This window comes from Calliphora vicina, chromosome 1 (assembly GCF_958450345.1).
Source record: "Calliphora vicina chromosome 1, idCalVici1.1, whole genome shotgun sequence".
Lineage (NCBI taxonomy): Eukaryota > Metazoa > Arthropoda > Insecta > Diptera > Calliphoridae > Calliphora > Calliphora vicina.
In genome coordinates this window covers 3,299,947-3,324,227 of record NC_088780.1, presented here as the reverse complement: position 1 = coordinate 3,324,227, position 24,281 = coordinate 3,299,947, and the positions used below count along the sequence as shown (strand labels likewise).

General features: G+C 27.4%; 1 protein-coding gene across 1 annotated transcript in view; it reads right to left on the bottom strand.

Annotated features, from left to right (window-relative positions):
• Window positions 1-5,902: 5,902 nt before the first annotated feature.
• The window catches only part of LOC135963694 (dipeptidase 1), a 58,422-nt gene continuing 40,043 nt past the window's right edge, over window positions 5,903-24,281 (bottom strand). Inside the window, exons 9-11 of the mRNA XM_065515650.1 lie at window positions 24,066-24,141; window positions 23,515-23,653; window positions 5,903-6,089 (exon numbers count right to left, since the gene is read on the bottom strand). Of these exons, the coding sequence (XP_065371722.1) occupies window positions 5,982-6,089; window positions 23,515-23,653; window positions 24,066-24,141 (323 nt within the window). The 3' untranslated portion in view covers window positions 5,903-5,981. The remainder of the gene's footprint in view (window positions 6,090-23,514; window positions 23,654-24,065; window positions 24,142-24,281) is intronic.

The window sequence follows — 24,281 nt, the reverse complement described above, 5'->3', positions numbered from 1 at the left end:
TACTAATATATTAGTATATAAACCAATCATTATTTAGTCTACCAAATTTTTGTTGGGTTTTAATTTGCAAAAAATTAGTAAAACTATGTAAAATAAAATTGAAGAGTCAATTTGTTCCTTATAAAAATGTCTGTATGATTTAAAAATAGATATTTTACCAGAACTTATGACCAAAGGCGCCAAACTTTTCTGTTAAATTACAAAAAAAATTTCATTGCAAATGTTTGCGATTCTGTAAGTTAAACTGTACGTTTATTTTAATAACTTGTGTTTTTGACAATGAAGTAACGTCTCTATATATTCCTTGCGGCATTTTCCTATATTAAGTTTAAGTAAATTTTAAATTTAATTTACTAAACTTCTTTATTAGACAATTTCTTAGAAGAAAATCAATATGTATAATATAAATAAATCCCGAAAACAGTATTTGATTAAAAAAAACTGCTCATTGTTGTTGTGTTAGATGTCTATTCATATTCAATTGAATTCATTTTACTTACTTATTAATCAACTCACGTACACACTCTCTAGATTTTTAACTCAATCCATCAAGTTTTGTTTTAACAAATCTATTAAGGAAACCAAAAACTTTCATTTCAATTACAAATGAAATTTTTCACTTACCAGCAAACTAACACATACACACACACGCAAACACCCAGCAATCCAGCCACATACATACATATTTACACAAAAACAAACATGTTTTTGCATGCATGTATGCAGCAAAAAGTTTTCCTTAAAAACAATAAAAGGAAAAAAGGAAAGATTATCACAACAACAAAAACATTTCTTGTAGTAATGATAGTTTATTTATATGTATTAATTTCTCTACAACATGCACAGTGGTGTTAGCAAAATAATGTTACGGCTATTTTAAGTTATTTAAGTTTAACAAATACTTTAAACTAAGGACTGCTTAACTTGTAATACCCAAGAAATACGATATGTTGTATGTATATGGTTTTAACAAACAACAGAATTTAATGATTTTAAACACAAAATGGGGCAGACATTATTTGGTCTACTGTAATAGAAATGCTGTCATATATTTAAAGACTGGGAGCAGTTAGTGCCACAATAATTCGGTATAAATTTGTACTTCTTCTGGAAAATACGGAATTTTTTTAAATTGTTTCAATTTTCCAAAGATCTCACAGTAGTTTGGTTCTGTAATAGCTTTTTCCAAGATACTGTTTTTATTTTCTAAACAATGTTTACCTTAAAATATGACTAATCTCAGTCCTTATATATAATATATCTTCTTTACGGAAACATCATACATCTATAGACATGCATGTATACATACATACATCTGTACCTACATATGTATGTAGACAGATAAGTACATGTAGATACTTTACTGCTTTACCTCTTTGTGTTAATACAGTTCTTGAGTTGAGTGTTTACTCTTTCTGACAATGTAGAAGTATGTGTGTGTGTGTGTATGTTTGTATACATGCACAAATCCAAAACAAATACACTTGTATTTGTGTATGTGATTTAAAGCCTATCTGTCAGAGCGTTTTTGTCTGCACCCAACAAACAATCTGGTTTGATGCCAAATTGAGTATCCGATTTTCTCAAATGCCAAACGTTTTAGAATGATTTGAAAATAGTAGCTATTCTATATTTGATTTGATGAAAGATTTGATCTTCAATGTGTCATCTAATGCATTGTACCGCAATTTTTCAAACATTTGATCATGTGTTTGTTGGGTTGCTGTAACTATTTTAGCTGATTTTCTTCAAGGAAAACTTTTCATTACGTTTTTATTACAAATTTTCTGAAAATGTGAGAGAGTGTTTTTCATCCTTGTGTTTATAGTGGATTCATTGTACTCAAGTTTTCTTTACTTTATTTTAATACATATAATAAAATTGTCTAAACACAATTACATATGTATGTATGTATGTATGTATCTACCTACACCCAGAGATAAAATATAGTTATGCATGTTTACTGTAACCATTTCAACATTGTTACAAGTTTTTTTTTAACAATACTATAGTCACAGTAACTGTTTACATGATTGTGTTACCTATAATATGGTTAATTTACGATTCAAATGATTGTATCATTCATATATATGGTTACAGTAAACAAATATATGTTTGTGACAACCATTTTTATGATGAATTTTTATATCATAATATGTTGTTCTCAGATTATGATATCCATAAGCCGAGAGCAATATAATATGGAAAGTCTTTTATCATAAAAATAGTTTTTACAAACATATTCTTGTTTTCACAAACATATACCTAATTAATGTAACCATATATATGGTTGATACAATTATGTGAATCATAAATTAACCATATTATGGTTACCATAATCATGTAAATAATTATTGTGACTATAATATTGTTAAAAAACTTGTAACAATGTATTTATTTTTTCTCTGCGTGTATGTACTCGTATGTATATTATCCTGCTTATCGTTGTATGCGAAATTTTAAGAATCCGTCCGAAACCTAAACTATAATAAAGTTGTGTCATATTCGACTTAATTTTAAGCTAATCTTAATATTTATCAATGTTAATGCTGTAAATATAATAACCGAATTCTGTTCGAAACTAATATCAATATATCTAGAAAAATGGAAACATCTGAATATTGGAACATTATTTTAAAATTGATAGTTTTTATTTTACAACTATTTATATGATTCGCACGCTACATATTTACCCGCCACATTTGTAATAATGATTAGCTCACCTAATTTCAAAAAACTTTTTATTATTTGTTGGTTCGACATTATATTTATATAAAGCTGCAATAACTTCATTACTGCTTTTTTTCAATGCTTGCTTACAGTTATAAATCTCAAACGATAAACTAGCGAACGCTACACACTTTGAAAATGTTTAGTCTAATTAGATTGCAGTTACATTTAGTTAAATATACTAAATTTAGTTTTGAATTGAAGATGTCAGTCAATTGTTTAGAAAGGTCTGTGAGTATTGATAGCAAAAGAATATTGTGTTGCAAGAACGCGATATTAGAATATGATAACAACTAATACACACTTTTATAAATTGTTTTCATATAGTGTTAGCACAAATCATTAGTTTATTAATATTTAAACTTTCGGTCCCGTGAACCTTTTTGTATAAATGTCCATATGTAATTTTGGTTTCATTCGAAAGAGCTTTGAAAGGCTTCAACAGCATAACAAAATGTTTACTGATTGATGTTTTAATTCATATACAGCCCAATTATGAATAAAAATTTCCCTGGGAGTTTTTCCCCTTTTCTCATTTTTCCTATTCAAATTCAATGGGAAAAAACTCCCGGGGAACAAACTCCCGCGGAATTTTTTATTCATAATTGGGCTGATAGAGTATTTTTTTTTTTGGAAATTCATTCCTCGATTTTAAACCGAAATGTTCATTATATTATTTTAAATACTTAATAACTTATGAAATTCGATGAAATATTTAATGAACTTAGTGAAATCATAATGTTTATTTGAGCTATAACAATTTGAACATTATCAAAAATAAATTAAAACCTTTTAATATTTTTTTTTTGATATTTAAATATCTATGTCAATGTCTATTTAAAAGGAAGTGAATATCGATTTTTCTACAGTTCACACTATATTAATCAAATATTTGAACAATATGAGCTGAGCGTACCTTAAGTAATGTTTTCATTCTGAGATAATATGTATGTCTGCCTGCCTGTAGGCTTGTCTGAACATGTATATGAGGAAAATCAAAAATGTTGCAGAATAGTTCAAACTTAATTCAGATGACTTGTATTTCTTTAGGGTTTCGAAATGAAAAAAATCAATGACACGTATTTGTAGACCATAGAAAAAAAGACTTCGAAGCCGAATTCATAAGTTAATAATCTTTCACCTCTAAAAGTTATATGAAAAAGTTTAAAAGTAAAAATATGCTTTGAAACTTACAAGAGTTATTTCATTAATTTAATATCTGTACTACACAGAGAAAACAGATTCGTAATGGCAACCGAATTTGTTGCCAATCGAATGATTTGGTTGCATATATAGAATTTTTTGGTTTTAGCAATTGATAAAGAAGAATTTCAGTTGAAGCAACCAAATTTTTGTTACAAGTTCTAAAATTTTGTATCCACAACTGTAAAATTCGGTCACCAAGGCAGAATAATTCGATTGGCAACAAATTCGGTTGCCATTACGATTCTGTTTTCTCTGTGTAAAAGTACAGATTATATCAAACATAAAGTAGAGTCACTAGATTTTGGAAATTTGTATAGCCCATAGATCAACGCAAAAGTGGTGTAACCCACAATACATTACATACAGTCCTTACATTACCAACTATCAAATCAATAGTAGGTAAGTTACAAAAGTGGTTTAACCCACAATACATTACATACAGTCCTTACATTACCAACTATTAAATCAATAGGGGGTAAGCTAGCTTTTGGTATTTAAAAGCAGATGGAGCTGAAAAGATCGTTTTTGCTCAAACATATCAAAGTAAATAGTTTTGCGGTGATAGCCTCAATTATGGTAATACTTCTAGGTGAAAAATTAGATGTTGAAACCAAAAACCTTAAGTGTCTACTTATAGAACTACAAAATGGCGTTTGTGTCATAACAAAAAAATGTTGAAAAAAATTTTTTTTTGTCAAATTCACTTAAAATTTTTTTGATTTTCCTCATATGTATGTGTTTATTGTAATAAATACTTTTGTACATGAGTGTTTATCGATATGAATTTACAGTATGGTGATCTTTTATGCAACATGTGCTGTAGCTTTCTCTTGTAACACATCTGTATAGGTGTGTATTGTACATGTATAAAGTTTGTGTTTTGTATGGATGTTGGTTTATTTGTTTGTTTGTGTTTGCTTTCATGTACTTTGTAATGTAAACGTAACACATGTGTTTCGCATTGCACTTTTGAATAGTTGTTTTAATTAGTTTAAAGTAAATTTTTTTGTTTTCCTATTTTTAATAAACATTTTTGTATTCAACAAAATTTAATTTATATTTTATTAGTACACTACGGAGTTTGTGAATAAGGATTCTCATATATTGCGGATGTTTATGAGGAAAAGATACTCCGTTACATTTTTGGTTTATAATTTGCAAATATTTAAAATTTAATGATGCATTTGAAGCGCCTCTCACCTTTCATGTGACAACACAATTTTACAATTATCTTTTGTAGAAATTTTGTAAAATTATTTTCCATTGACATAGTTTTTTAGTCTCTCATAGTAAGTTAGCGCATATAATTTCAAAAATATGATTCAGTTTATAAGATAAATTGATATATTTTAAATTTATTAAAATTTCGAGTATTAAACTATTTTCCCTCAGTTTCAATATGTGTAAAGTACCAAACTATACTCATGTTTTTCATGCAAAATTAATCATACGTATAATTTTAATTTGTTTGTTTATTGTGTGATGCAAATAAATTGTTCATTATTTAATAGAAATTAAAAAAACAAAAAACGAAAAATATATAGACAATTAAACTAATTTGATGTTTTCTTTCAAGATAATAAACATTTAAAATCAATTATTGAAAAAGTTTTTTTTTTGTTTGTTTTCTTTATACTTTTTATATTCTGAGTATACAACTGGCTTATTTATGAACATTATTTTATTTTAATTTAATTTACTTTATTTTATTTATAATTATATTAAAATTAAATTTAGATTTTATTTCCTTTTATATACAATATACAAAATTTAATTTAGTTGTGGTTTTTTTTAATATAGTTTTTTTCAATTATTTTTTAATGTAAATAAATATTAACAATTTTGTGTTTTATTTTTGTTATTTTTTGTTCAATATAAATACAAAGATATGAAAGTATTACAATGGCTTTAATATTCAATATAAAAGACAAGTATTTATGATGATGATAGTGACGACGATAAAGATGATGATGATGATGATTATAATGTTGAGAGTGATAATGTTTTTGTGGTTGTTGTGTTAGTAATATTGTAAAATTGTGTAATCACGTTCTTGGTCCTTGATAACGACAATATGATCTGCCCATAATATCTTCTGGTGGAATTGACTGATCAACAGGTGGTATTTTTAATAATTCCATTTGATCTCGTATCTGTAAAAAATAAGTTTGAAAAGAAAAATGGACAAAAATTAAATAAATTTCAAATGAAAAACTTGTGTTTTTAAATATTGTATTTAACGTAATATTGCACAAATATTTTTGAAACTTTTAACTTTTTGTTTGGTTTTAATGTTGTTGTAGTTTTTTATTTAGTTTAGTCTTTCAGTTGCTTTTCATTTTACTTATATTTGAACAAAAATCCGTTTAACAAAATTTCAAACTGTTCAAACTTGTCTTAAACGCACAGAAAAACAGAAATGCCCCTACTAACTTTTTTCTATCTCTTTACAACAGTTAACTTTTGTAACAAAATAATGAAACAACACCAACCAACTTTGTTTACAAAACAATCGATTTTTATTTTAATACCAGCAAAAGCAATGAACTCAAAGGTTTTCAGTTTTATTTTCTTTCTGCTACAAAAAAAAAAAAAAACTTTAAAACATATTTACTGGAATCTGGGCTACACAAGCCAAAACAAAACTACAGATTTGTTTGTTTGTCATAAAAACTATAGTTTTTTGTATTATTTACTCTGTGCTTGAATGTGAAATAAAAAAATATTTAGAAAATGCAAGTCAAAAGCCCTTTACCTTGATAACGCATAAAAAAAGTAAAAGTTTGAACAAGTTTTATATTTTGAAAATTGTACGTACAAATATGGTTGGTGGCTTGAAAGAAAAGTTAGCTTCTTAAAACCACTGAAATATATTTTAAACAATTTTTAAACAAGACCATTTTATGACAAAATATAATTAAATGATCGTGTAAATTTATTTTTTTATTATCAAATTTTGTCATATTTAACATTTTTCATATGTCTGAGACACTTTTTAGTTTAGCCCACCATATGTAGTAAAACAATAGTGTTAGAACATTTTCCCTACAACTATTTTAGTACTTGAAATGAAATATTGTGCCATAGCTTCAGGTGTAATGTCTCTATAGGTACTTGCACAAGATGCACTAAAATGCAGTAATATTCATCATTTACATACGTACATACATATGTGCATTTTAAATGAAGCTTAATTATTAAGACATGAAATTGTTTAAAAATACAGCATATTTTATTTACATTTTTGCATTAGATGTAAAATTAGACAAATTAGAGCAATAGTTGAATAATCATAAATTCTTGAAAATAAAATTCTACATATTTCTTAATGGCATAAAGTTATGAGTTAAAGTGCTATTTGGTTTAAAAAAAAAATGATTAAAAACATTTGCTGAGTGGTTAAAATCACATTTTTACAAGTGCTTTAACAATATTATGTTTTCACCATAATATGTTAAAGGTACCATCCACATGATTGTAGCAATCATATATATGATTGTAGTAATTAAGAATATTTTTGTGGCAATCATATTGTGTAGTTCTCGGATTATGTTTATCATACTTTGAGAACAACATATTACGTTTCAACATGAACATGATGACATATATTTATTTACTACAATCATATGATTGCTACAATGATGTGAATGGTAATTTCAACTTGTTATGGTTGCTGTAATAATATAAATGATAAAATAAATTTATTACGTTTTGTTATGGACCTCCTCATTTACACTTTACTTTAATAACACATGTCAACAAAATCCAAAAAGGCTTTTTTTTGATGTACACGCAGAGAAAAAATATAATTGGGCATGGTTACTGTAATTTTATTTTGTTTATATAGTGTTACAAGATTTTTAACAATATTATAGTCACAGTAACCATTTACATGATTGTGGTAACCATAATATGGTTAATTTACGATTCACATGATTGTATCAACCATATATATGGTTACAGTAAACAAATATATGTTTCTGGCAACCATATTTATGATGAATAATTTTATCATAATACGTTGTTCTCAGATTATGATAAGCCTTAAGCCGAGAGCACCATAATATGATAAGTCCTTCATCATATAAATGGTTGTCACAAACATATATATGTTTACTGTAACCATATATATGGTTGAGTCAATCATGTGAATCGTAAGTTAACCATATTATGGTTACCACAATCATGTAAATGGTTACTGTGACTATAATATAGTTAAAAAACTTGTAACAATATTGAAATGGTTACAGTAACCATGCCCAACTATATTTTTTCTCTGCGTGTATGTAGTACAAATATGGTCCAATTTTTGTTTGGTTAGACGTTACTTCACGTATGATAACTCAAAAAGGGTTTGTCCGATATTATTAAAATAAACTTAGAAAAGTTAAGATTTACAGAACCTTTAATCCGTTTATATATTGCGTTTCAATCGGCTCAGTAGTTTCGGAGTTATAATAACAAATTGAAGCAAAAAATATATTTTTTAAGTGAAAATAGCAAATTTTTTTGTTTTAAAAAAATCATAACAAATCGAAAACGGCAGAAAAAAAATTAAACAAAGCCACATGTAATAGGAACAAAATGGGATATCGGTCATACAAATTTATGGATTCTTTTCGAATTTATTTTCAATTAAGTAAATTCGCTCATTTTCACAAAATTTTAATTTTTTTGTATGATATACATAAAAATGAGTAATTAGTGTTTAAATCACCATTCCTTATAAATATCATATCAATATTTTACAATATTTTTTATTGACATATGATAAAATTAATAATTTAAAAAAAAATTAAAACTCGGTTTAATGTTTCTATTTTAAGTAAGTATTGTTGGGTAATTAGGTTATTAAAGTATCAATTTTTATCATAAAATAATAGCAATTACATAAAAAAGCAATCTTTTGTCTGTAACCCAAAGGTTATTTGCAAAAAGACAAAATAAATTAAAGGACACGAATATATTTTTGTTTTTTGCGAATCGATATAGACATGACTATTTAGGTTTAAATTCATGAATCACACATTGAACTCTGTAGTAACTATATTTCAATACTCATAGCTTTTAAATTATACATAGCAATATTCGTAGGGAAAAAGAAGACCTTAAACCTATTGGGAATTAACCAGCAAGTTAATATGCCATGTACCATAAACCTAAAGACAATAAAGCGAAAAATAAATATTTATTGAAATGCTGAAGAAAATCCGTAGTAGCATTGGTAATTTATTGCTAAGATTGTTATTGGGGATTACTAACGCACTTGGTTGGCTTCATTGCAAAGTATATACTAGATACTCTTGATATCAATAATGCAGACTATTTTTTATTTGCAAAGTAAATGTTAACGAAGAAACTATTTTCTTGCACATAAGCTATAAAGTATTGTGAGCACTTTAACTCACAGTAGTAGTAAGTGTCTCCTATTAAAAATGGACTTTATGGAGCAGGCCATAATATGATGGTCACATATGTGCGTCTGCTATATATGATTACTTTTTAACTATATACACTTATGTATGTGTGTACATTCTTTTTTTATATATAAAAATAAATAAATATTTACTAACGAAAAGTAAACAACTAAGGAAAACTGTATTTTCTTTTGCTCTCAGTACACTTTCGAGTCATTTCTTCAAAAGATGTTTATTGTTTAATACTTGAAACAATAAAAAAAATAAAATAAACAATCAGAAGAAATCAACAAATAAATTAAAAGGAAAGCCAAAGAAATATACTTCTTACTCCTCACTCTACACACTTTTAACAAACTTAACTGTAGTGTAGTACTGTACTGCACTTCACTTCACTCTGCTACAAGTACACTACACTACAACACACTGTATAAGATGATGATGATGATGGAGTGAAGCACAACATGAGTACGAGTATGTAAATTAAACAAAAATGAGACAAGTATTTTTCTTATTCCTCTTTTTTATTTTTCAGCATTTTCTTCATTTTTATGTCTACTGGTCTTGTTTGTTTTAATTTAAACTCTTTCTCCATCTTACACAAACACACAAATTGTTATTCATATATAAACTTGGAGTAAAGAGTTGGTCGTCGGTCATAAATGATTTTATTGCATTGCGTTGGCCTGCTACAGTACGTGCGATAAATAAACATTAAGTACAGCATAAAATTTTATTTTCTCTTTCATACACATATAACATATACATAGTTAAAGAATTACGACCAACAATTGCTGATGATGATACTTTTAGTTGTTGTTTAAAGATAGCTACATATATAGACTGTCATTAAAAACTAAAAAGTCCTATAATTTTGAACAGCACTGTTTTTTATATTTTTTTCCTTCCAAGGCTTAAAATGGTAAAACTCTTTTTTATAGCGTTTAACAAAAAGAAGCAAGAAAATAAGAATGTAAGTGAAATGTTTGCGCATTTGTAGGGATTTCATTTGTTATGCCAGTTTTATATTCTTTGCAGTGTCTCACGTGCTTTAATATTACTGCAGAGACCAGCGTTGCCAGTATCCTAAATATGACTTTAAGGATTTTTTTATTCTTATTATCAGAGACCTGAAAATAACGGGTCCATTTCCATGTCAATGGTAAATTCAGTGACTTATGCTCTAAATAGACTACAGCAAGCAGGCTACTCAGCTACACGACTGCAAATGTCATGGGCAGCAATCGTTGCCATATAGTCAGTTACTTACTTATAATGCAGACGAAAGCTACAAAAAAAGAACAATTTTTTGTCGTTGAAATTCATACATACATATTTCAAATATTTCGTTTTTATTAAAATAAAATCACTTTTTCAAAATATAATTTAAACCCCATTATTATACCCTTCACATTCGTGAGAAGGGTATATATAAGTTTGTCATTCCGTTTGTAATTTATACATTTTTCATTTCCGACCCTATAAAGTATATATATTCTGGATCCATATAGATAGCGGAGTCGATTAAGGCATGTCCGTCTGTCTGTCTCAATTTTCTGAAGACCCCTGATATCTTCGGGATCCAAATTCTGTCAGACATGCTTTCAAAAAGTATGCTATTTAAAATCAGCAAAATCGGTCCACAAATGGCTGAGATATGAGGAAAATGACCTACATATATCTGGATTACTAAGTAATTACCAGGGAAACCGGAAATATGCTCTAAAAAAAGTGTTTTAAGCGCTTTAAATATGCAGTAAAAACTTTAAAATATGCTCTTAAAATTTAAAAAATATGCTCTTAAAAAAACAAACTTTTACATAATTTTTAAACGAAAAAAATTTACTTAAATTTTCAAATAAAAACGTTGTCTATTGGATCTGAAAACATTTTTAAACATAGAAAATGTTCTTTCGACATCAACTGATGTTACAGGAGCAAATTTAAAAGACAATATTTCTTTAACACTTAGAACGGTTAAGTTTGAATTAGAACTAAAATTTGATATTTAGATGGAGCTATTATTAAAATAGTGCTTATTTTATATTAAAATAAATAAGAGAGCTATATTCGGCTGTGCCGAATCTTATATACCCTTCACCTAATTATACTTCAAAATAAAAAATTTAAATATTTTTAGGTGAACAAAATTTTGTTTCAGTTTTTTCATTTTTTGGATACAAAATTTTTTTTCAGTACACAAATCCAATATTGAGCATAGTTCAACTTGCTGGCTTTCATGAGTAGGCCATAATGTATCCACATAAGTACTACTACTTAGTAGATAGCTATCTGGCAACACTGGTCCTTATGTTTTGGAATTATGAAAAGTTCTTTCTCTACTAGGATTTTTCTATTCTTTGTCTTCCTGTTAACAAATGTGGTGAGTTTTCACTGCCATGCTTTACTGCATTTATATTCAGCAGTTTTTTATTTCTACTATTCTATGGGTTTTATTATGTAAAGACCCGTAGACTAGAAGACAACACATACATAAGTGGTCTAAGATGATAACAATGGCGATGATAACGATGATGATGCTCTTAAGTGGGTTTTTGACAAAAGTGCAAAAAAAAAAATTGAGTAGCAGTAGTTGGAAAGAAGAGTCTGAATGAATGCATAAATGTGTTCATACATGAATTTAAAATGATGTTTATCATATATTTTCTAATGGTTATTTAAACTAAAGCATTTTTGAAGCATTTTGTTTTTTTTTATTTTTTTTTTTTTTGTTTAAATCTGTGCAAATAAAACACATAAACACTTTAGTGCAACCGGTGTGCATAAGAATTGAGCACATAAAAAATTATATTATGTAAATAAATAGTCTAGTAGTAAAATATGTAATATATTTTTATGTTGTGAATATAAACTTACTTTATATTGAAATATTTGTATCGTTAAAGTATTTAATTTCTACAAAGAACTTTATGAAATAAAATTATTATTATATCACACATTTGTGACAAGTAGTCAGTCACAGCTGAATAACTGGGGTTTTTCAAACTAAGTACTACAAAGCATTCAAAGAACTACAAACTTTCAGATCGTTTTATTATTTTGCACAAATGTCTATACAAATGGCTGCACAAAAGTATTTAAATACAAACAATATATTAATTACCTTTGACTAAATCAAGGTTTTTAATAAAAATCAGAACCTTAAAATATACACTGCTACTTAATTTTTTGCACCCATCGTGTAAGTAATATATTAAAAAAAATAAAAATATCAATCATACGCCACCCCCATCAAAATACTGCATGATAAAGAAACATTATAAGCAGGAGTTCAATTGATGATGAATTTCACGTTTTTTATATTAACGTATCGCTCTCATAAAAACTACCGTTGTTTACCCTCGTGTGTTGTTTTCCACACATACGTATTTTGCACTAAAACATAATTTTTTATATGATTTACCATCGACAACATATGTATTTTTGTAGTTTTACATCAAATTGGTTTACCTTCAATACATTTTACACAAAAATTTCTGTTATTGCGCTTACATACCTTTTCTGAAGAAACAGCACATTTAACGCTATTGCTAGTGTAAAATACAAATGTGTGGAATTCTACACACCAAGGTAAGCAACGTCACCTGTTAAAAAAAATCCATGAACATCGCTTAACCATTGTTTTTAAAAACATAGCCATAGAAATTTACACAAGATCATTTTAAAACATTTTAAAATTTTCGCTTAAATTTGTTAATGCATATTTTTGCAGGTTTTTCTTTAAGAGCATATTAGTCCTTTTTAGAGCATATTTTGCCTTTTTATAAAAATTTTTCTTATTTTATATTTATTTTTTAAATTTCTTTTCTTCAACCAATTTTGTTCATCATTAGGTGATGATTTTCTTGCGTTTTTTATCGAATCTGCCTAAACACTGTTTTCATTTATGGATATGAGTAGTCACTGGAAATAATATGACATATATTATTGTTTAAAATAGAAAATCAACTTCATTTCTTTAAAAATTGCAATATTTTTCTTAGAGCCTATTTGCATTTTTTGTTTGGTGAGTAAACGGGGTAGGAAATGGGCTCTCAAAAATTAATTTGAAATGAAAAGTTACAAAGCACAACTGTGTGTGTGTAAACATGTAAGAAATATCGAAGTAATTTAAAAAGAAAACGGAAATAAAATTACTGCGATTAATCGCTAATATAAATAAGCTCTTATTTTTTTGATATGTAAATTTGTTATTAAAGAAATAGTATAGATTTAAAAAATAAAATTCTTTAGCTTTAAAAATTTTATATATTTTTTTGGTTTTTACAGCATAATTTACACACATCGCACTCGTTCAAAAATACTGTATTAACTTAAATTTTAAAATTTTCAGTAGAGGCAAAAACTGTTTGTACAAATTCCATTGGAAAATATATTTACATTGTTTTTCTTTAAAATTTTTTCAATTATTGCGAAATAAATCTTTTTTTGAGCTACTACCATTTTTCTGGAACTTCTCGATATTTGTTTGTATTATTTTATCAACAAAACAGTATCAACTCAAAATATAACCAAATTTAAATAAAACAATTTTATTATTTTTAACTTGAATAAAGGCTCAATTCAAAATAATGCATTTTATATGAAAATATACGATGTATTTCTTTTTCAAATTTGTATTAACTCAAAATAATACCTTTTTGTTGATACAAGGTAGTCACTAATTATCACGAAAATGGTCTCAAATGTGGTTTTCAAGATGAAAGAGTAATCGGAATACGTTGAAATATTGTTAGTTGATTTCTTGCAAAAAGTGAATTTTTAAAAATTTTGAGTTAATACAGTATTGTTGAACGATTGCGACATAATAAGTTCTTTACAAATAGTAAATCAGAAATATATACAAAGTTTTAATACAAATAGACAACTTCATAATTGCAACACGTTTCCCTCATATATATGTATTTGATAATAAAATTTGCCCTATTCTGTTGTAATCAGACCTCCTTTTAATTCAAATTCAACTTCAAAGGGTAATAATGTTTTATACTATTTTACATTTTATCTCCATAAAAATGAAAATAAATAAAAATAGAATATAGCTATGCATCAACACACAATAAAAAAATACGAATTTCCTTTTTCCATTTTAATTCATCACGATGGTTTAAAATAATAAAATGCATAAAAATTTCATAACATGTTTTTTTTTTTTTAAAAATTTACACTTAAATAAATTTTTGGTGCTTTTTTACTTTAATTTCGACAAACAACTGAAAAAATATATGAAATTCATATTCCAAACACAAATAAACAAAAAATAAATGAAAAAAAAAACTCAAGGCAAAAAACTTTACGAGGACAGAAAGAGTCATCATACTGCAGTAGATTTTAATAATGAAGAGGCAACCGTGTTCCTCTTGTTTTTATTTTCAACTTTCTCATACTCAACACACACTTATGTAGTATGTACTCTACATAGATACACATTTATACATAAATATTGTACAAACATACAGAGGATGCTGAAATGGAACTGCCCTTTTAGATTAAAAGAACAGCGCAGAGCAAAGTATAACAACTTAAATACAAAAAATAATTCTGCTGCTTTATCAACATCTGCACCATTCCACATACATAAGTGGAGTATGATACCAAAATAAGTGCCAAAAACAGTATGTGGACAAGTTCCTTAAAATTGTATTTTACTAAAGGTATCTTCAGACTACAATACTGAGTATTAATGCTTGCAAAAAGTCATGTATCTTAATACAATTTCATCGTCTAAACAAAAATTGAATTAGATTTTCACCATGAGTGGCCACCAAATAACTTACATATATGATTCATACATCAATATACTGGGAATTCTCCCGGCTCGGGAAACAGTCGGCCCACAAATGGCTGAAAAAACCAGGACAACCTCGATTTTTAACCTCTTTTTGATCTATATCTGGATTACTAAATCATTAATATAGACAATATGGATATCCAATAATAGATATTTCAAATATACAAAATCGGTGAAAATTTTTTTAACCCGAATTTTTTTGGTATACAGTTTTTTCACAAATAAATTTAAAAAAATTTGTTTGCCTTCAAATGTTTTTCGCTAATAAAACCAAAAAAAAAAATTTGCTTCAAATTTTTTTAATTATTTTCAAGATCTACAATAACACTCCGCTTTAACTTTCCTTTGAAAATAGTCCAATATTGTTCAATTTGCCGAGTCTGTGGACAATTAGGGAGTTCATGTATTTTTCTATTACATCGACCTAACTTATTTCATACCAATAATCCATTGCAGCTTTTGAATAATGACAAGTCTATAGATTGGACCAAACTTTATAGAAGCGTGGTGAAGTCTAATAAGAGGCAGTAAACGTTTCTGAAAGCATTAGTTTATATAAATATCCGAAGTCATAGTTAAAGATGTGACAAAAGTAGTGCTCTTCAGACCACAACTACAAATTGATTGCCAAAGCATTTTACCAAATTTATCCATTTTGTATATTTATGTTTTGGTTTGGTATCAATCACCCCATTTCACTGAAATTATAATGTTGTCCCCGGTAGCTGTTTGAGGTATATTTTTACATATGTTTTGTCATTAATTTGAAAAGAAATGTTTAATTTTGTTAAAACTTTTTTCACTTAGCATCCACACTAGGGTTCCTAATTTCCCGGACTTTTTTCAATCCCGGGAGGAAAATATGGATAATATTCATTGAATATCCCTAAAAATTGTAATATTAGGCCACTTAATAATTCCTTTAAGAACATAAGCTTAAAATTTGATTAATTCTTAATAACCGAATTTTTCTACTGTGGCTTGCGATGAGTGAAAAAAATCGGGGTTTTCAACCGTAATACTTCTTTGCCAACTGACTATGTTCGCTAGAACCGAAGAAATCTATGGATATAATAGAATAATTCAGTTAGCAACAAATTTGACCATCGAAACGAATCTGAATGTTGTAACTTTTAGAAGAAATCGTATGAAGGTATTCCCGAAAATTCCCGACAAACATTTCCCGAAAATTAACAAAAAAATATTCCCGGGAATTCCCGAGAAATTTTTCCCGCGTAGGGACCCTAATCCACACGTATTCTTCTTGAGGTGCTTACATTCACGCAGAGATAAAATATAGTTGTACATGTTTACCATAACCATTATAACATTTTTACAAGCTTTTTAACAATATTATGGTCACTGTAATTATTTATATGATTGCGGTAACCATAATATGTTTATGTTACCAATCACATGATTGTAGCAATCATATATATGATATATATGTTTGTGACAACCATTTCTATGATGTAATACTTTACCATATTGTGCAGTTTACGGATTGTGGTTGTCATAATCTGAGAACAATATATTATGATATAAAGATTCATCATGAATATGATTGCCATAAACAATAACTATTTTAAAATATTTATTTACTACAATCATATATATGATTGCTGCAATTATGTTCTTGATAAACTTAACCATATTATGGTTACCACAATCATATAAATATTTACAGTGACCATAATATTGTTAAACAACTTTAAAAATGTTAAAATGGTTATTGTAAACATGTGCAACAACTATAATTTGTTTCTGGGTATTAGGGTGTTATTATTTGCGCGATTTTTTTAAACAATTTAAAAGCATATTTTTTATGTACTTACAAATAAGGTAAACATAAAAATAATAAAATATAATACTATGTTGTGAATAGTAAAATCGCAACGATGACTTGGCGAATAAATTCAATAATATTTTAGTTTTGAAATGTATTAATACACAGTATTGTCGTCTGTACATACCATAAACAACATAACTTCAATCTAAAATATTATTATAGATATATGTGTGTGTTAAAGCATAATATTTTTTCAAATATTAAATATTTCATTGTTCTTTATTTAGTATCCACAGCCTGTAGTGTCTTCTTCTATTTGCATATAAAATAGTGAGCATGATATATGCAGTTTTTTTGGAGCATTTCATGTATTTACATTTTTAATTACGACTTTATGAATTAGTACATTTTTTTCGGGTTGGATGTTCTTCCTTTAGTACCTACGTCATTTTGTAAACACACTCAGGCAAACACGTATTGACTTTAGCCACAGTGGGTATGAGTAAAAAAAACAAAAACTAAAGAAAGATCCGTTTATTTGTGCCATTATAGTCACACTCATATTTTTATGCTCATACTTTACTGACATGGTAAGTTCGCATTAATGTAAAAGTCAGTGGAAAAAAATTTTGAATTTCATGGCTGCTTTTAAATATTTTTTTATTTTATAAGTTTTTGGCAAAAAAAGGGGAAAGGCTGCTGCACATGTTTTCTGTTGATTATTACCCCGTTTGCCTTCAACAGCATCAGAAATAATAATAATAAAAAAAAAACAATTTATGGCCTTTATTACTACAGCAAGCAAAAACTAATTAATGCTCACTGCTCTACTGACTTTGTAACCTACTCTCTCACACAAACAATATTTTTTGGGTTTTAAATTTTTAATTTTTGCTCCATTTTTTCTAGATGACATTAAAATACATTTCTTAACTTTTTTAACCCCTTTACAATTGTCGTATATTTTTCGTCATATCGCTTCTTAATGTTTAACAATTTCTCTGTTATTTTCTGCTTGGCATACACTCGCAGCAATAATCATTAGGCGCCTATTATTAATTTCAAACTTTTTAGCATTTCTAATGATGCCATTACATATTATTTTTCTTTTTTTTTTGTTTCTTTGTAAAATAAATTACACTGAACAATAAAAAAAACAACGAATCTATTTACAATTAAAAAATGCCTTTCTTTGCACATTGTGCTGCGAGAGAAATATTGTTTGAAAAAGGAATTAAAACATTTAATTAATTTTCTTTTTACCCGTGCTACTACTAATACTAATAAAAAACTGAAAACTCAATTTGTAATTTAGCATATCAAATATGTTAAGAAATTTAAAAGTTTTAAATCAAAAGTTAAATGATTATAAAATAATTTGCACTCATGGCAAACAGTAATGATTCGAGAAATTTATATGACACGTTTTAGGGATATTTGAAAAAGTTTTTATTATTGTTAAATTTACACATTTTACTCCAACAAAAACTTGGTAATTGTCTTTGCTATTAATTAACAACAAACTTTTCAATGACTACTATATACCGTCTGCATTACATAGAAGTAGTCTAATAATGACGTAAAAGTTTTTATTTAATTTTTTTAGAGATATACAAATATCTCCCAATTTAAAGTAGGCTTTTATTGATTCTTTATTTCAAATTGGATCCAAAACTGAAAATATATATAATTTTAATTTTTGCATAGTTGCCCCACTTTGGGACTTTGTAAACCCGACCCTCGTTGGTCTATAAAGTCCAAATTCAAACTTATAATTTGCTATAACTCCTTCATTTTTTTTCTCCATAACCCCTCTTGGGAGCATTTGAAAAATGTCCTAATACATGGCACAAAACACAAGCAATACATGCCGTCTGACCCCCCTTTAAGATTGCACTTCTTGTTATTGGAGTATTGTGCGTCTTCATGTACGATGTTGCCATTATAACTAGACTGTTGTTATTTTTGTATCAGTTTCGTTAAACGGTTGCTAAGTAGGTGATTGGTCTGATGTAGCGGGTCCAAGGATACATGTAGGATGTTGCCATAAGATCCAGCCTATTGTTATTTTTGCCTTGTGTCAGTTTCGTTAATCGGTTGTTGTTCCAACTAAGTAGATGATTGGTCTGCTGTAGCTGGTCTATGATAATGGTGCTGCCATCTGTCGTTGCCTAGAAATAGCACCCTCTGTGTATTTGGTGTAGTGGTGGGGTACCTTGCTAATTTAATTCTTTGATTCCTACCTTTTCCCAGGGGGTGGCGGGCTGCCTGACCTTTATCATGATGTTATACTCTTTTCCAGGGGGAAGGGTGGTCAGGGGTCTTCTTGGATGGATTGTTTAAAGGGGGGTTAATTTTAAAAACTCGAAAACCATGATGAACATTCTTTCGTCCTCTTCCTCCTTCATAGCCATGCAAAATTATTTTAATTGGCAAATTTTTTTTGTAGAATTTGCAGATTTATTTAAATTTTTTAAATTCCCTCATTATAATAATAATAATAATATTTTTTGGAATGAATTGATTTAGACGCAACTTTTTTCAGAACATAAAGTAATGTCATATTGCTAATTTCTTAATTTTCATAATTTCCTTGATCCATTCATAGCCCATAGTGTGTCTAAAGAAATAGATTTATACAGTTTGAACAAATATAAATTGTAATTTTGTCCCTCTTTTATAATTTGGTTTCATGTCTAGCTGCGGTTAAAATGTGTAAAAGTTTTCCTTTATGTTTTTGTGAGTGTCTGCATTTCTTAATATAATTTGCATATTTACTTGCCATTTTCAAACCGCAAAAAAAACAATGAGCATTTCCTTCAGTTTTCAAGTCATTCATTTTTATATTGTAATTTCATGGAATTTTCTTCTTAATCGTTTCAATTTTTTAGTAGGCCATTACAGTTTTTTTTATAAAGTTCTTTTCGTTTTCCTTCTTTTTTGCATCACAAAAGTGTTGAAGTTACGATGGTGATATTGTCATTTCTTATTACAGCTTTAATGTGGTTAGTTTTTTTTTTTTTGAGCAAAAAACTGTAGCTTATGGTAAAATGTAGGGAATGCATTTTATCCAAGTGAAGATTATAATTTTTGTGCTTTCATAAATATTATGGCAAAATTAGGTAATTATTATAAAACATTTGGCTTTAATTACTTTCCAAAAAGGGTTATAGTTTTAATTAGGCTTTAAAACAAATTTAATACAATAAGTATTACAAAAACGTTAAAAGGCCTCTTTATGTAATGATCTAATGTCTGGCCTTTTCTTTTATGAAATTTGGTTTTTGATTTTTAATTTGTCTTTTTAGGGATTTTAATGTCAATAGTTATTAAGAGCTTTTTCAATTAAATTAATATAAAATGTAACATTCATACAAATAATTTTATTTATTTTCTCTTTTTAATTTCTTTAATTCTTGCACATTACAAAACTGGGTCTAAATATTACCATTATTTTATATTTTTAAAAGGAATTTCCATTTAATCCATTAAGCTGTTTTTTGTGTCTTCTGCTTGTGTTTTCTTATTTTTTCAATCTAATAAAATCTTAAATATGTCATGAGAAAATAGAATAAAACCCCATGTAATAATGTGAGATGCCTTTTTAAATGCTTTTAAAACCGAAACAAAGTAGACACATTTATGCTTCACAAAAAAAACCCCAAACAACAGCAACATGAGCAACAGGAAGGGGAAAATAACACAGCAATAAGAAGAGCAACATCAACAACATCAGCAACAAAAATTATGAAGAATGAGATTTTCTTGTTCACACAGACAAAGACTGAAGAAAACCACCTTCTCCAAAATATGAAAAGAGGCCTGTAACAAATAATAACAATGTAATATTGTAATAATACCTAACAAAAAAAGGGAGAAAACTAAATAAAAGGAATAGCATAGAGCCCAACATTAGAATGGACAGACAGACGGACATTCATTCATTCATTCCACTCAGAGACAAACAAAGCACAAAAAAAGAAAGTAAAGTAAGGATAAAAAACATCGTTTTATACTCAACAACTCTTAACAATTTCCTTAAAGAATTCATGTTGAAAACACAAAAAATGTCTTGTTCTTCTTCTCTAGTTATTGTTATTATTATTGTTGTTATTATTACTTAGGCGGATTTGCAAAAGAATGAATTCCACCTACTGGTTGATGTTTTCATTTCAAGGACACTCGTAAGTCTTCAGTTTTAATAAGTTTTGGAACATTTTAATTTGAACAAAATTTACAATTCAATTGTTTTTAATTTAGTTTAATTTTTAAAAATTTTTAATATATTCAATTCAGATTTAAAATTAAAACTTTTAATTGTTCAAACCACATAACCTCGATTAATAGTTGTAGCCCTCTTAATATTTATTTTAAACCAATAACGACGAACATTAATCGTAATTTACATAAACAAACGTCAACAAATTGCTCAACAAAGAGTTTAAAATTAACACACAGCTAACGAAAGTGTTAGCTTTCGTGCGAATTATGGAAAATGACACCTTTCATTCTCATTTAAATTTCAAAACCAAAACTATGAAATATAACACGCCGATAAATTTAGCCGCAACCCTCAACAGTGCCCTGAGACACCCCTTAGTTTTTGCGTTCTCAACACACTTTTTGTTAATTGTTTAACATTTTCAAATGCATAGACTGAACAAAGAATATCTTACCGTTTGAAAAAAAAAATATTTCGAATAGATCGGTCGACTAAAAGTTAGGAAAACTTTGATTTAAAAAAAAATCACACAAAATTTCACATCACTCGCAAAAGGGAAATGTTAACAAATCTGTAACTAAAGTCACCATTAAATTTTAAAAAAAAATGAATTACTTTTTGAGATAATCGGTGTTTTTAAATGCATGCCTTGAGGCACTCTTGCGCATTATGAGGTTAAATTGTCTTTTATAAAGACCCAAGAATTAAATTTTCTTCTATAAAGACCAACAATTTTTCTTCCACGTTTGAATATAAAATTGAAATTAAAATTTTCGAATTAAAATTTCATTTATAAAGATCCACGATTGAAATTAAAATTTTCGAATTAAAATTTCATTTGTAAAGATCCACGATTGAAATTAAAATTTTCGAACTAAAATTTCATTTATAAAGATCCACGATTGAAATTAAAATTTCTTCTATAAAGATCCACGATTAAAACTTAAATTTTCTTTTATAAAGACCCAAGAATTAAATTTTCTTCTATAAAGACCAACGAATTACATGTTCTTCTATAACGAACTAAATTTTTTCTTTTATAAAGACCCACGTTTGAATCTAAAATTTAAATTAAAATTTTCGAATTCAAATTTCTTTTATAAAGATCCACGATTAAAATTAAAATTTCTTCTATAAAGAACCACGATTGAAATTCAAATTTTCGAATTAAAATTTCTTCTATAAAGATCCACGATTGAAATTCAAATTTTCGAAATAAAATTTCTTCTAGAAATATCCACGATTGAAACTAAAATTTGTTCCATAAAGACCCACGAATTAAATTTTCTTCCATAAAGATCCACGATTGAAGCAAAACCTTTATTTTATAATGACCCGCATAACTAAAACTTTCATCTCTAAAGATTTACGATTAATTCTAAATTTTGTTTTTATAAAGACCCACGGTTGAAGTTTAATCTTTCATCTCCAAAGATTTATGATAGAAGCTGAAATTGTCTTCTACGAAAACACACAATTATAGACAAAACATTATTCTATAAAGACCCTATAACTTGAAGCCTACATCAACAATTTACACTCCTTATATAAGGACATATCCTGACTGCTGGATTCTGCTTAGAAATAATGAAATAATAAAATTTGTTGTTATCAATACATTCCCTAATAGAACTGCATCGTAGTTATGTTGTTAAATGTTATATAAGTATGTAAAATAAAAGCTACTTATTCATGGCTACTACATGAATATGAATGTTAATGTATGTACAGAAATGTGCAGGTTTCTGGAAGTAAATATGTATGAATGTAAGTAGAACAAAATTCTATTCTTCATGGCAACCAACCATTTGTTACCTTAATAAGCATTGTCGTTTTTCTCCATCATACATTTCTTAGACTCTGTTTTCTGTATTATTTTCTAACTTGGCTTTGGAATTATTATGGCTTTTAATTTAACAATTTATCAGTCAGTTGTTGTAAGTTTGCAAAGATGTATATGAAGCACATTCGTACAAGAAGTCTGCCTATACATTTCTAATATCTAAGTATTTAAGTATGTGTGTGAGAGAGTTTTTCTTAAGTAGTAGTAGGTATTTGAAGAGGTATTAGTGAAAGCAGTAAAATAGTTTCTAAGCCTTAAGAATGTTAACAAAGATATAAATGTTTGTTTTATTTTTTTAATATGTTTTTTATTTCTCTTCTTGCTGTGCTGCTATCTGAACCATTTTATGACCAACATTAAAATATCTTAAGATTGTTAACCCTTCTTAAAGTTTTTTCCTTGTGTTGTTCTTTTTTTTCTTTCTAAGAATTTATCAGTGTGTGTAGCAAGTGAAGAAGAAAAAATCAGAAATTTTATTTTGTTTTTGTGACTTACCGCTTCAACTTCTTTAAATACTCGTATTAAATTTTTGCCTGCCAGCTTAGCAATATCCTCTTCAGACCATTTATCAGACTCTAGTAGTGCAGCAAAAAGATGAGGATACTTGGAAACATCCTCCAGTCCTTTGGGTACACTAAACAAAACAAAAAAAATCAATGAAAATATAAAGCATAACTCTTATAAAGGCACACATTCATCCACAAATAGGAAAATAATAACAACCAACTGGACTAACAAACCATGACTACAATATATTTATTTATGGACAAAAAAATAAACCTACATACACTTATTTTGCAGAAAAAAATCTGAATATCTCAACTTAAAATATTGCATTTAAATTGAAAATATTAAAAAGTCTGGTTTTAACAAGAAAGCAAAACAAAAACGACATAAAAACTGAACTACAAGTTTAACTAAAAAGATTAACATAAATAACATTTAATATTGAAAAAAATAAAATAATACAACAAGCATTTTATAAAAAAAAACATATTATCCAGACTTTAAATTTAAAAATTGTAGAAATGAAAAGAAATACTTACAGATTTACACCATCGTAACCGGCCCCTATGCCAACATGATCCACGCCTGCTACTTCTCGTATGTGATTTATATGAGCTTTAGTAATGTCAATGTAATTTAAGAACAAATTATTAAAAAGAAAAATAGAGTAAAATAAATATATAAATAAACATGTTTGTTTTATATATGATAAAAAAATGTTTATTATTCGAAGTAAAAGTGAAAGATAGAAAGCA